This window comes from Eublepharis macularius, chromosome 5 (assembly GCF_028583425.1).
Source record: "Eublepharis macularius isolate TG4126 chromosome 5, MPM_Emac_v1.0, whole genome shotgun sequence".
In the NCBI taxonomy this organism is placed as follows: Eukaryota; Metazoa; Chordata; class Lepidosauria; order Squamata; family Eublepharidae; genus Eublepharis; species Eublepharis macularius.
This window is the reverse complement of record NC_072794.1, coordinates 96,950,400-96,962,982: the sequence shown is the minus strand read 5'-3', so window position 1 is coordinate 96,962,982 and position 12,583 is coordinate 96,950,400. Positions and strand designations below refer to the sequence as shown.

Genomic DNA, 12,583 nt, shown 5'->3' with positions numbered 1-12,583 from the left:
AAATGAGTCTGCATCAGGGGTCTAGTTAGATGGTGGTCTCAGTACAAAAGGCTGGATAAATCTCTACCCCTCTGGTACCCTAACGTTTTGAAATATTCCTTCAGCCTCATATAAAACTGAGAAGTGTTGTTATTCCATACTGGACAGTACACATGCACAAGCCTTTACCTAGAACCCAATTATCCTTCAAACAAACAAACAAACAAACAAAATTATGGACAGGCATCACTACATTTGAACAGCCAAAAGCAAGACCCCTTGGGTGCTATGCTTGAATTGTGAGGTGCCTCTGCAATTCTTGAAAGATCACCACAACAAAATGTCAGTTACCAACTCACAGGTTCCCTACTCCATTAAAAGCCTGCCTTGAAACAGGTTTTGCAGATCACCATACTATTACAGTGAACTACATGTTAGAGAAGCTGCAGCCCCAAGCTACATACACCTGCTGGAAGAAACACAAAAAGTTTACCGATATCTGGAAGATGCCTCACTTCCTGAAGGATGCTTATTTGTTTCTTCAAAAGCAGACAAGTGAGAAGCATTAGCCCAAATCATCCACATCCAAGCAACAATCTGATAATTTATTACGTCACATGTAAGAAATCCGTTACATTATTCATGTTTTCAACTAGGCAGTGACCATATGCTGGATTTTACTTATGCTCACTTGAAGCCCCCAAATGTATCTTCCATGAGAATGTAACAAGTTACAGAATGGAGGATTGTTCCCAGCTTTCGAAAGAACCAGACCTTTGGATAAGAGGCCTGGCCCTTCTGCTAGAAGGGAGTTCATCTTGCACTGGAATGAGACTGGAAGGTCTAGAGAAGACAACCAGTCACTTAGCAGTGCGTCAACAGGCTGATTCCACAGCTAAATCAATGTAACATCATCAGCTAAAAAGGGTAAAAGGGTAGGTCATGGGTAAATACTGCTGCAAATCCACTACTACTTTTTATGTTCCCTTGCATTTCCTAAAACCAAACCACTAAGAATATTTTACACATCTGGAGATGGCCAATACATATTTCATAGGTCCTCTGGGAATCTGCACACTCTACAAACCCCAAACAGGCAGGATATTCCTCAAATGACAATTTCAAGTACAAGCTGCCCATACCATGCCTGTGTTGGAAAAGTTATTACACACCAGAAAGACAAACTTTGTAATGAAAACTTGCCATTCTGAGTTTTTAAGGCTTGTGCAATTCAAAAAGTGAACAGTAAGGAAAAACCTGCAATCATTTGCTATTTAGGTCACATCAGTGATAGGTCCAAACATGCACGTGAAACTTATGATGAAGTAATAAATGGCCTCGAAGTTATCAGATTTAATACATTATTCCACACAAATCAATTCCATCCCCTTTACTCCAAATTATTGGTGCAACAGAAGTGTCCTGCAGCTTCCACATCTAGCTGCTAGGGATCACCAGTCCTTAACCTGGAAGAATCCCATTCATAGCCACTTTGTGCACAGACTGTGGTACTGCACACAAACAAACTACGGTTTGCTCTACAATGCGGCCATGTCATTGTAGTGGAGAAGCAAGCCCAGAATCTCTTCCAAGTCAGTAGATGAATTTAGTAGTCAAAGACAAGCTCACAGACCCAACCCAACTTCTCCGTTTTGTGTGTGTGTGCGCACGCGCGCGCACGCAGAGAAAGCAACAGAGAGCCTACAAATGCCCTCTTCCTCCTGACACCCATAAAAAATCACATCAATCATTTATAACAAGATTATGGGTGTATTTATTGAATTCTTTAGGTACAGTGAGCGTTCATTTGCCTTTCCTGGCCTTAATCTTCCTCAGGTAGAATTCTAGCTCTTTGCCTTCCAGAAGGTAGCCATCTGCTCGACCACACTGTCCAGGCCTAGAAGCAATGCAAGCTGCAGAACAAAACATGCTATTAGAGAAGGAAAAGTAAAATCTAGAATTACTGAGTAGCTTGTCCAAGAAGGTTGCACTTCTTTGCTGTCCGCCACTGAACACTAGTTTTCACAACCCAAGAGACTAATGTCTCCAATCTCCCGGCTAACAGACACACTCACATATTTAAGGCTCTCTTTTCAAGCTGCAGAGCCTACCTAAGGAAGTGAGAGGATCACTGCACTGATGAAGTCACCTTCAGAATATATATTGTCACCACTCACATTCAGCAGCAGAACTGGACAAAGTTTTCATCACAAGGTTAACTTCAAAACTCCAGATGACCCAAGCACCACCTCACTCCCTTGCAGGCACCTTTCATGTGTGCCAACTATTGCTAGAAAAAGCTCAATTATACTTGAGTAGCCAAGTCTCTCCTAGTTTTTCAAGTTTAGCTAATAATAATATCAAGATCCAAGTCTACAAATTAGCTATGGCTCTCTGCAATGTAAAGTGCTAAAGTAATATTAGTAAAGGAAACTCTCCTAGAATCACAGGAGTAAGCCACAGCTTCAGACAGGACTGCACCTTCAATGTATCATCGATCTTACTGCCAAGTGCAGCACCTATGAGATTTTTGCCTTTGTGCCTAGCTACATATTCTCTTCCTGGTTCTTACCAAGTAACTTTCCTTGCTGGAATTGCTCCTCCAGAAGACTACTGATCTTGGCATTTTTTTTCCGCTCATCATACTTTTTCTGAATTTTCTTTGAGCGCTTCTTGTTTAAGATTTCTTCCTCCTCAGGAGTCTGAACGAACAGCAAAATGAACAATTATTAAAACTTGCTCAGTTTATATATTTTATATATATGTTTATATATTACTGTTTCATGGTATTTCAAACCTGAAGGTTGCTGTAAAACAGCTGACACCACATCTCTGGTTTATATCATGCAAACTGAACAACATTAGCATTGTACCAAAGTGCTTTATTATTTTGTATTTGTATTAGCAATAGTGGAAGAGGTTGGTAGAAGGCAATGAACTGCTCATGCACAAGATCAACTTAGCTTTAATGCAATTTCAATTTGGCATTTAACTGCAAATCCATCATCATCTAACGGTGCTGAAACACATCAAGTATGTTCAGGATCTCAAGTCTAGTTAAATACAAATAACAGATCCCTATGTCAGTTCTAGAACTGTGTTCACAAAGAATATGCCTGAGTATTCAGAACACAGCTCTGCTATACTACAAAAAGATACTCTAATGGGAACAGAGCACATCTGGACACTGGCCCAGACAGCATCTTCTTCAGATTTTAAAAAACATGTATCATTTTCCATTCAGCAGCAGAACTGGATATATATATATTATCATTAAAAGAACAAAAAACACAGCACACGATAGCTGAACATATATCAACATACAACATCAATTAAAACTAATGCTAAATCAAGCAGGGCAGCCAGCTGTTATCTCTCCTCCTAAGCCTTAAATAATGCTAGCAACAGGGGCCTGCTCACCCCACTTTGTACATACCAGCTTGGCACCCTTTTTGCGTCCAAGGGGCAAGGCGTAGTGGGCTTCATACCACTGTCTGTATGGTGTGCTGTCAATCAGTACAATGCAGTTTTTCACCAGGGTCTTTGTGCGCACCAGTTCATTGTTGGAAGCATTGTACACCACGTCGATGATTCTAGTTTTGCGGGTACAGCCTGTAAAGAGAAGGGAGCCATATTATACCTCTGAAGAACAAAAGACAAATTAATGGCAAAATGATCCACAATGCACACCACTCAAAAAACCAGATCCCCAATTTCCCTTGGAAGCTGAAGGAACCTAGATTTACCTTGGATTTAGAAACTTTATTAATTTATTTCTATTGGCTATTCCCCAAAAGCATCCCATTTACAGAACAGGGAGAAGTTTAGCACTTACAAGTTACAAACTGGAATGAAACTGTCAAAAGCCAGTTTATTATTAGTTTATATTAGTTTAGCCAACCTACTGTAAATATAAAATTTCCAATTCACTAAATAGCATCAAAAGAAAGGGCCAATCCTGTTGCTACTGTCATGACAATAGCACAGTAGCAGCTCTCGCCATTTTGTATCAGTACACTTACATTCAGACAACCTAAAACCCTTTAAAACACCAGACAGCAACTTTAAACCATAATCTTAATTGTGTATGTTATGATCATAGACTCCCTGTGGAAACTGCTGTGGAGTAATGGCAACAAATTAATGCCACTAAAGAAACAATAATTTTTACAGGATGAAAGCCAGTTCTTACCCTCAATGATTGTATAAGAAATTGTAGACCTGAAAAGATGCTGAATCTTCAGTCAAAACAATATCCACGGAACCCCAAAAGGTAGTCAGTATTCTGAGCAGGAATGCTAAATTCTCTCACAAGGTTGTTAGGTAGGTAGGAGCTGTGTACAAGCAGCTTCCACTCTCCCACACACCCTCTATGTCCGATGCTCACTGAACAGCAGTCTTTCACACTACACTCATTATTTCTTTTAGGATTATGCATATATGATCCAAACACAACAATCTATGCAACTCCTGAACAACACATCCCCCACAATCCTTGCTCAAATCACTACATTGCTCTTTTGAATATATATCATAGGTACACAAACTCAAGGTAACTAAGACACATGAACCATTGAGAGCTTTGGCATTCACCATCACTTCCTTAAGGTCAAAGTTATCATCACTGCTGTTTTGGCTGTGCATCCAGTTTAGTGCTGCCACCATGGATTATGCCACACATGTTGTGTACCCACTTTGCACTTACATTCAGATCCCCAAGAGAAGTTTCCAACATCCAAGCGCAGAGCACGGTATTTTTTATTCCCTCCACGTACCCTTACCGTGTGAATTCTCCTGGGGCCAATCTACAACAAAGCATACAACAGTCTGTGTCAAAACAATTATAGCTCTAAAGCCTTTTCACAAAGACCAAGCCCACACAGCAACATGGTCAGTGTAACTATGACATCCCCTAGCATTGGCAAGTGCAAGAAAGACCAAAACAGTCCAAAGCACCCACCTAAGGTGTAGTTCTCATCACTCCAGTTGCCTCCAAATCCAATAATAAACTTGATCCACAAAGCTAAGTAATCAGGTGCACAAACTCAAGGGAACTTTGGTCATGTTTCTCAAATGTAACCTACTCACGATACAAAGAATATTTTTTAAAAGTAGTTTGCAAAGCGGGTGAGTCTAATGTTCAAAGGGAAGATCTCTAAAATCCCGAACTCCAACTCCCCAGATCCCCTAAATTTGTTATGTGAACCTGACAAACAAAAGTGGAAAAAGTAGAATACTACATGCAAAAAAATAGCTAACCTCTGAAGAATGTTACAGATGAGTTCACGGAAACCTATTTGCTAAACATCAACAGAGAACTTCCACTCCATACGTAAATACATAGCTCTTCCTAATTTAAACAGTTCTCCTCTTTTACCACATAGTCTTAGACTATAGACACAGCAGGACAACCACCCTAGACAGAGAATCACATACTTTGGTATTGGCAGGGGGTCGCCCCAATTCATACTTCCTCTTCTTATGGTAGGGCTTCCTCTTCCCCCCAGTCTTGCGGCGCTTGTGCCAGTTGTCCCTGGAGATACCTGGATGCACAGAATAAAAAACAGCCCATGACGGCACGTGTGTAATGTCGCACAACGAATTCCACCCCCAGCCCCAAAGGATCGTAATGCTCCGAGTAACTCAGCTCTCCAAGGTAATGAGTCTCCGCACGGCATACTCGGCCTAATGCAGCACTGAAAGCTTCATCATTGGAACACGGAGCAAGGATGGGGGGTTGGATGTGCCACTTTCGGCCATGGAAAAAGTGTCACTGCGCGATGACGCCCCGGCCTTGTCCGGGGTAGATGCAGGCTGCCACCACTATGTCAGCATGGCACAAACACTCAGGCCGAAAAAGAGTTCACCATCCAGGTAGGGCCCAACCACAGGAGCGGCACAAAAACGAGACTCCGGCAAGCAATAAACTGCGAAGCTCATTCCACAAACGTCCCTCTTCCCGCTACCCAATCTGGAGCTCCGCAGGGCCGGACACCGGGATGGATGGCAACGGATAAAAAGCACTCGCCCCTCTTCCGCCGAACTACTCACCCATCCTTCTCCGAAGGCGCCGTCTGCAAAGAGAAGGCCGCAAAGCATCACGGGGCGGTTTCTTCGCTTGAGATCTCGCGACACCTTCTCCGATGCGACTTCCCGTCCTTTGTACACGTAAACGTCATCAAAATGCGGCAGATGGACGTAGCCGTCACAAGCACGCTTGAGAAAAGGGGCCTAGTGGCGTTCGTAGGGCATGTTCTTAGGACCGTGACGCGGTGTTTTCTGTACTACGCAGATATGACGCTGGACTGCCTAGATGCAACCGAATCGAGGGCTTCTATACTTTTAAATTGCTTTGCAGTAGAAGGATGTTTCATTGGTGCAGCTTTCCTCAGAGCGTCAACACTGCGGTAGAAGGTGCGCCTGTGTTGAAATTCCCCGAGCACATTAAAAGGTATCTGAGCACTGTAAAAAATTATCCTCAGAAGCGCTCACTGCAGACTCAGTTAAATAGATTGACAAGGGTAACAGCGGAACACAGGAACAGAATAAACTATTGTCATTTTTTAGCTAAAACCATCTTCAGCTACTCTTAATGTTACTTTAAAGCTGTATTTAAAATAAACAACCTACAGTGTACGCTGGACGATAGTCATTCTCATAGACTTTGATTAGCAGGACCAGTCTGTTGCTGGTGAGCAGCTGCTTTATATTAGGAGACTGTCCATAAGCAGCAAACTGACTCAAGGGAGGGACCAGGCCCTTCAAAAACAGTTGCTAACTCAATCCCCATGTCTACCAAATAACCACATGACCCAATAAGTCCTATCACCAGGAGCTCATTCAGTCTATGAAAGACACCACAATAAATCCATTATTGTATTGTCGATGTATTGTCGAAGGCTTTCACGGCCGGAGAACGATGGTTGTTGTGGGTTTTCCGGGCTGTATTGCCGTGGTCTTGGCATTGTAGTTCCTGACGTTTCGCCAGCAGCTGTGGCTGGCATCTTCAGAGGTGTAGCACCAAAAGACAAGAGATCTCTCAGTGTCACAGTGTGGAACAGTAAAATCCATTATTCTCTTTAAAATACCACATCTCTCCAAAATCTCCCAGCACTAATTAAACTCAACAGCTGGATCCTGACATCGTTCCACACCTCTCTGGCCCCTGTGAAGGCTTTCCTCCATTGCTCTGTGCATAAAGACTCCTTGAAAAACAAAGCAGCCAAGATTGAAACTTTCTTTTCACTGTTGAAATATATACACCGCAAGCCTAATAAAGCAACACTTGCATAAATAATCCCAACATAAAACTGAAACACTGGATTTATACAAAATGGTATCGAAAGGCCAGAACTTGACATCTTGCCTGTCTTCCCTTGAAAAGCTTTGTGGCTTGGGAGTGCCATTTAACACAACAGTCATCTTAGAAAACTGAGTGTTCAGTGTTTTTGCCCAGTTTCAGTTGGCGAGTTAGATGCTCATTCCTGGCTGTCAGATTTAGCCACACTGATCCATGCCTAGTTTGTACTATTGTGATGCACTCAAGGCTACCGTTGAGAAGCATTTGGAAGCGGCAGCTTTTGGAGTTTGGGCTGGCCTACTAGGATTTTTGACCCATCACTGAACAAGCATTTATTTTCCCACACAGACTACCCTCAATTTCAGCAGCACTTTACTGTCAGTATTGATGGCAAACCTCTTTAGATACTTATTTACAAAATTTGTATGTGGCCTTTCTGCCCAATGAGGAGTGAACAGTAAAACTGAATTCAATTGAACTTCTCCTTGTAACTTTACATATGAAAGTGTCGCTGGAGCCTACTGCAAGTATAATTCATATGTTCAGAAAATTTTGGACCTTCCAATAGAAAAAAATTGGAATTTGGGGTGAGCACTGAAACGCCTCTAAATTTTAGTTTGCAAAGGGAGATGATTTAAGATTAGTTTTCACTCATTCAAATGGTATAACTGGAATAATTGCTATGTATACTATAGACATACAACACGCAGATCAAAGATATGCTTCTGCAACATGGAGGTGCTACCATCTTTACAAGAGGAGTCAACAGGGCTTTCCTGACTTATGGGTTGCTGCTTTTCTTCATCTGGTGACTCTGATCTAAGCTTGGTGGCTATAGCAGAAGCCAGAACACCCAGAATATCCTGTCCTCTTGACCTGGCTCCCTATTTTCAGCCTTTGCATCTGTCCCCTCAAAAGACTGTGACAGTCACCCACAGGCTGGGAAACAAGTTATTGTTCATAGTTTCAAGGATATGTTTAAATGTTACTCATTTTTTCCACAGTGAATGCTATGATATAGTGCTGAATGTACAGTGTAAAGAGTTCAACAATATCCAAATATACTGCTCCTACTATGACTGTACAGACTGTTTCTATCTGAAATACTACTACTGCTACAAAATTTGTGTTTTCTGTTTTTGACCTTTTCCCCTTCTTCCATCTTTTTCTTTAACAAAATAATCAAGAGATATTCAAAGTATCACTGCACTTTTAAAAAGGTATTGCTATTTACATGTTGCTTTACACCTATAATTCTTAGAAGCGCTTTGCTGAGAAATGATAAGACAGAGGATTGGCAAACTGATGCAAAATATTTATTCCAAGTTAGTTATCTTTTGATGCAGTAGTTTTCCCCCCCTCATACAGACTCAATGTGATAGTCACTTTTTTAAATCTGTAAATAATGTTATCAAAATAATCTTAATCTTTGAAATCCCACAAAAATTTATATTTTACAATCCACCCTGAATATCAAGGTTGCAAGAACACAAACAATTCCTATATCCAAATATTTTACAGCTGTACCCCCAAAACAAAAAAAACAGACACACCTGGTTAAGTGATGAAGCTCCCCGAGCCGCCGAAAAATAAAATTAAAAAGTTCCATGTTATTAGCATTAATTTAACACAATTAGAACTTCCATAGCCATTTTGTCATTGACAATGATTGTTTTAGCACATTATTGCCGCACAGCATTTTGCGATGTGGACGGCAGTATCAGAAGCTTGTGGCTGCCCAACTCAATGCCTGACATCCTGCTGCTGATAGGACTAAACCTATGCCTTGTCCCAGAAGGCCTTGGGTCACCCATCTTTGTGGACTGTTCTCTATGAAGCATAGAAGGGCAAAACCAAAAAGTAATAAGCCAATAGCTTTCTTCTTTGGGATATAATTCTTTCCCTTGTGCATGAAGTTTTCAACGATAAAAAGAAACTGAACAGATTTGAGACAGAATAAACTCTGTTTCATTACAACCTCAAACATTTATGTGCTGAACTACAAACTGAGTTTCTGAGTTGGCTTTGTACTGTGTAATTTTCTGTGCCCATTTCAGGCATCATCATCTGAAGTTTCACTGCTACTGGTTTCTGTGTCTGACTCTTCAAACTCTGTGTTGAAAGTGCTTCTCCAGTGGGAGAACAATTGACTGCTGCTACGGCCTTGAAGAAATCCATTCTTCCTAAAGCCATTTCTTCTTAGCTGGAAGAAACAAACAAAAATTTGTTCATCACATTTTATGTTCTGTTACTACCCAGGCAAACAGCTCAAAGCTGATTGCACCCTAAAATCATATACACAAAACGTTTGTTGCCAGAGTAGCAAAACAAAGTTATAATTTTGAGCAGCTACAACTTCCACTGTAGACATTGTTCTTTAATACCTGAAGAACAATCCTTGCTCTTGCTCAGTCTATTCAATGGGGCTTACTCCTAGAAAATTGTTTTTAGGACTGCACTATTAGTCTGGAAGACTAAAGGTATCGTACTTTGGTCACATTATGAGAAGACAAGTCTTGCCATATGACAAGACTAAAGCTATCGTACTTTGGTCATATGAAGTCTTGTCGTATGACAAGACTAACACTATCGTATTTTGGTTAGATCATGAGAAGACAAGATTCTCTGGAAAAGTTAATAATGCTAGGAAAAGTAGAAGGCAGCAGGAAAAGAGGAAGACCTAAAACGAGGTGGCTTGACTCAATAAAAGAAGCCACATCCTCCAATTTGCAAGAGCTGAGCAAGTCTGTTAAAGATAGAACATTCTGGAGGTCTTTCATTCATAGGGTTGCCATAGGTCAGAGACGACCTGATGGCACATACACACACACACACAAGTCTGGAAAACATGATACTGCTTATATGGTTTGATGTGGGGAAAACAAGCTGAACATACCTGCTCAGACTTTATTTCGAACTCTTTGAGCTCGTCTTCTGTAAGGGGAAGGTAATTCTCATCATTTTCAGGATATTCCTGCCATCCCATTGCTTTCAATAACCTAGCCATTTGAAGGAACAGAAAAGAGATCAGATTAAAGATGCCACAGAGACTAAAGATCAACCCTTGCCACCAAGCACATAAAATGGACAGCTTTCCTATAATTTTGGCAGGAATAATCTTGTCAGTTTAAATACTTCTATTTTATAAGCAACTTTAGCAGCAACTAGGTGAAGTGATTCTCGCTATTCTTCATGGCCCTGGAAGAGCTTGGCAATTTAAAAGAATGGTTCTTGACGAACTCCTAGTATTAATACTGGGTATTCCTATACACTGAAATTCTGTGAAAGAAGCAGTTTGACAGCTGTGGCTGCTTATCTAGTTTGGGCAGTCTATTAAACAACATTAAACTGGACCCTCCGGGCAAGTTTACATTATAAACTTAAACTAGGTAGCTGCCATGACTTCTCTTAAGAAGTCTAAGGAGTAGAAGCGCTGTGGAAGAGCTAAAGAGCTTTCACTCTGCATTAATTCCTAGGACTCCCTTAGAAAACCCATGACAATGTCTATAATTATGGACTATTTGTCCCTACCAGTATGAAGAGATTGCCAGTGAATGCACTTCACTGAGAACTGAAGACCTTTTTAAGATCAAGCCATCTTCTTGCCTGTTAGTTCCCCATCAGTTCAATGTGCAATGCTACCAAAGCAAGTGGGAGAGAAGGCCCCTTTCTTTTCCATGATTGCTAGTGGAAACCATGCCGGGCCAAAGTAGTTATACTGTCTGCATATGAGAAAGCCACTCAGCCTGCTGAGGAAACATTTCCTTCTTAGCTTCACAGGCTGGACTGGGCCTGTACAGAGGTCTGTGCAGGTTTGATATAACTCTTGTTTTGCTTAGGAACACCTAAGGGTGGTTTAAGGATGTGAGGTGATTCCCAGAGATATTCAGAGCTGCCTAGATCAATAGTATCCACTAGTGTTTCCACTGTGGAAGTGTCCCTTATAAGACAGCAGGAGGCTGTGCTGCTCTACACTGGAAGAGTATTACCAAGTGACAGATGCCAACAACTTTTTAAAAAGTTACTCAGAAAGCATAAAAGTTACAAGTTCTTATTTTATTCCTGGGTAAGCTTCTTTCTATAGAAGGGTAGTGGAATGAGATTTCCCCCTTGATCAGTGGTCTTTCTGCTAACCTGTGTTCAGCTTCTAATGAATGAGAAAGGTTCTCCCCTTCTTCTAAAGAGAGAGAAAGCCCATTCTGATGGCAATTATCTTCCCAATTTTCCTTTGGTTCTGGTGTGTGCCCACCTTCCACCTGGTGTGGGAGAGAAATAAAAATGAACAATACAGTCCTGTTAAGACTTGTAACTCCAAGTATAATTTTAGAAACATTTCTCAGAAAAGAACAGAACTTATACTCTGAGATCACCAGTTCCAGAGTTAGAAAAAGAAAGTCACAATAACCGGCAAGGGGTGCAGAGTTACAAGCTGTTTCCAATTCTGGGAGCTTCAATATAATTCACTTTTACTTTGGCATAAAGCAGCCACTGTAGTGTTAATACACATGACAAACAGTTTAATCTGCTCTTGCAAAAGCACTGATATTACCCTGGTTTACTGACTGTGGCTGCAGCCCACATCCTGCAACCAGGGCATGCTTGAAGCTCCCAATGCTGGATGAATAATAATAAATGAACAGCACACATTCGATCTGATTGTGTATATACATTACTATGCATATTTGACATGCAAGCCCCATCACACTTCATTTTCCAAAGAGAAGAAAGAGTCCAAGATTCTTAGCATGCTGACCTAGCTCCATTACTTGAATCAAAATGAAAGCCTCTAAAGATTTTTGTACTACTAATTTTGCATTTTTGAAACTGAAAAGAGAGATTAGAAATCACAAACAAACAAGAGGCTAGAAGCATCTTCCATACTGGAATAAGGTTTAAACTGTTTGGCATGAAAGAGGTCTATACATTTCAGATTTTAGATATAATAAGCTATATGGATTTAGAGAACAAAATAGCTTTCTACAATGCATAGTTTTCATGAATTACCTCTCAAAAGTTGTGGTGATCATCATGCGTTTTAAAAGGATATTAGATAAATGCACAGAAAATAAGTATATCAGCAGCTGTTGGCCATGGCAGTAAAACAGAAGAACTGCTGGGGGAAAACAGTGGGGAAGGGCAATTGCCTTCACATCCTGCTGGAAGGCTTCTCAAGCACCTGACTGGCCACTGCAAGAAACAGGGTACTGGACTATATGGACATCTGTTTTGATCCAGCAAGGCTATTCTTATGTCCTAAAGTAGCTCATTTGTATTGTGTTTCTTCCACATCTCTAGAAAATAGGG

General features: G+C 41.0%; 2 protein-coding genes and 4 non-coding genes across 8 annotated transcripts in view; all 6 read right to left on the bottom strand.

The window, feature by feature from the left end:
• Window positions 1–723: 723 nt before the first annotated feature.
• LOC129331560 (small nucleolar RNA SNORA35) lies at window positions 724–855 on the bottom strand. Its single transcript, XR_008597209.1, has one exon. It is a non-coding gene; the product is annotated as a small nucleolar RNA SNORA35 (small nucleolar RNA).
• Window positions 856–1,729: 874 nt separating this feature from the next.
• Window positions 1,730–6,147, bottom strand: RPS8 (ribosomal protein S8). The gene is made up of 6 exons (XM_054981079.1): window positions 6,031–6,147; window positions 5,416–5,522; window positions 4,685–4,784; window positions 3,416–3,591; window positions 2,552–2,681; window positions 1,730–1,892 (listed from the first exon to the last, which is right to left on the bottom strand). The coding sequence occupies exons 1-6, from the start codon at window positions 6,032–6,034 to the stop codon at window positions 1,783–1,785; spliced, it is 627 nt and encodes a 208-aa protein (XP_054837054.1). The 5' UTR covers window positions 6,035–6,147; the 3' UTR covers window positions 1,730–1,782.
• On the bottom strand, window positions 2,127–2,195 carry LOC129331547 (small nucleolar RNA SNORD38). The gene has a single exon (XR_008597196.1). It is a non-coding gene; the product is annotated as a small nucleolar RNA SNORD38 (small nucleolar RNA).
• On the bottom strand, window positions 4,865–4,967 carry LOC129331548 (small nucleolar RNA SNORD46). Its single transcript, XR_008597197.1, has one exon. It is a non-coding gene; the product is annotated as a small nucleolar RNA SNORD46 (small nucleolar RNA).
• LOC129331545 (small nucleolar RNA SNORD55/SNORD39) lies at window positions 5,615–5,700 on the bottom strand. The gene has a single exon (XR_008597195.1). It is a non-coding gene; the product is annotated as a small nucleolar RNA SNORD55/SNORD39 (small nucleolar RNA).
• Window positions 6,148–8,580: 2,433 nt separating the features above from the next.
• The window catches only part of GPBP1L1 (GC-rich promoter binding protein 1 like 1), a 39,296-nt gene continuing 35,293 nt past the window's right edge, over window positions 8,581–12,583 (bottom strand). For all 3 annotated transcript variants that reach the window (XM_054981140.1, XM_054981143.1, XM_054981142.1), the window contains 3 exons: window positions 11,414–11,535; window positions 10,176–10,278; window positions 8,581–9,482 (listed from right to left, as the gene is read on the bottom strand). In XM_054981140.1, coding sequence (XP_054837115.1) covers window positions 9,333–9,482; window positions 10,176–10,278; window positions 11,414–11,535 — 375 coding nt within the window. In that variant the 3' untranslated portion in view covers window positions 8,581–9,332. The remainder of the gene's footprint in view (window positions 9,483–10,175; window positions 10,279–11,413; window positions 11,536–12,583) is intronic.

Bases quoted from the DNA above. Each gene is read 5' to 3' on its own strand.
- RPS8 (XM_054981079.1), bottom strand. The intron at 4,785-5,415 runs GTATGTGATTCT...GCTTTGTTGTAG, and splicing joins GACCCCCTGCCAATACCAAA to ATTGGCCCCAGGAGAATTCA. The intron at 1,893-2,551 runs GTAAGAACCAGG...TTTGTTCTGCAG, and splicing joins CCAGCAAGGAAAGTTACTTG to CTTGCATTGCTTCTAGGCCT.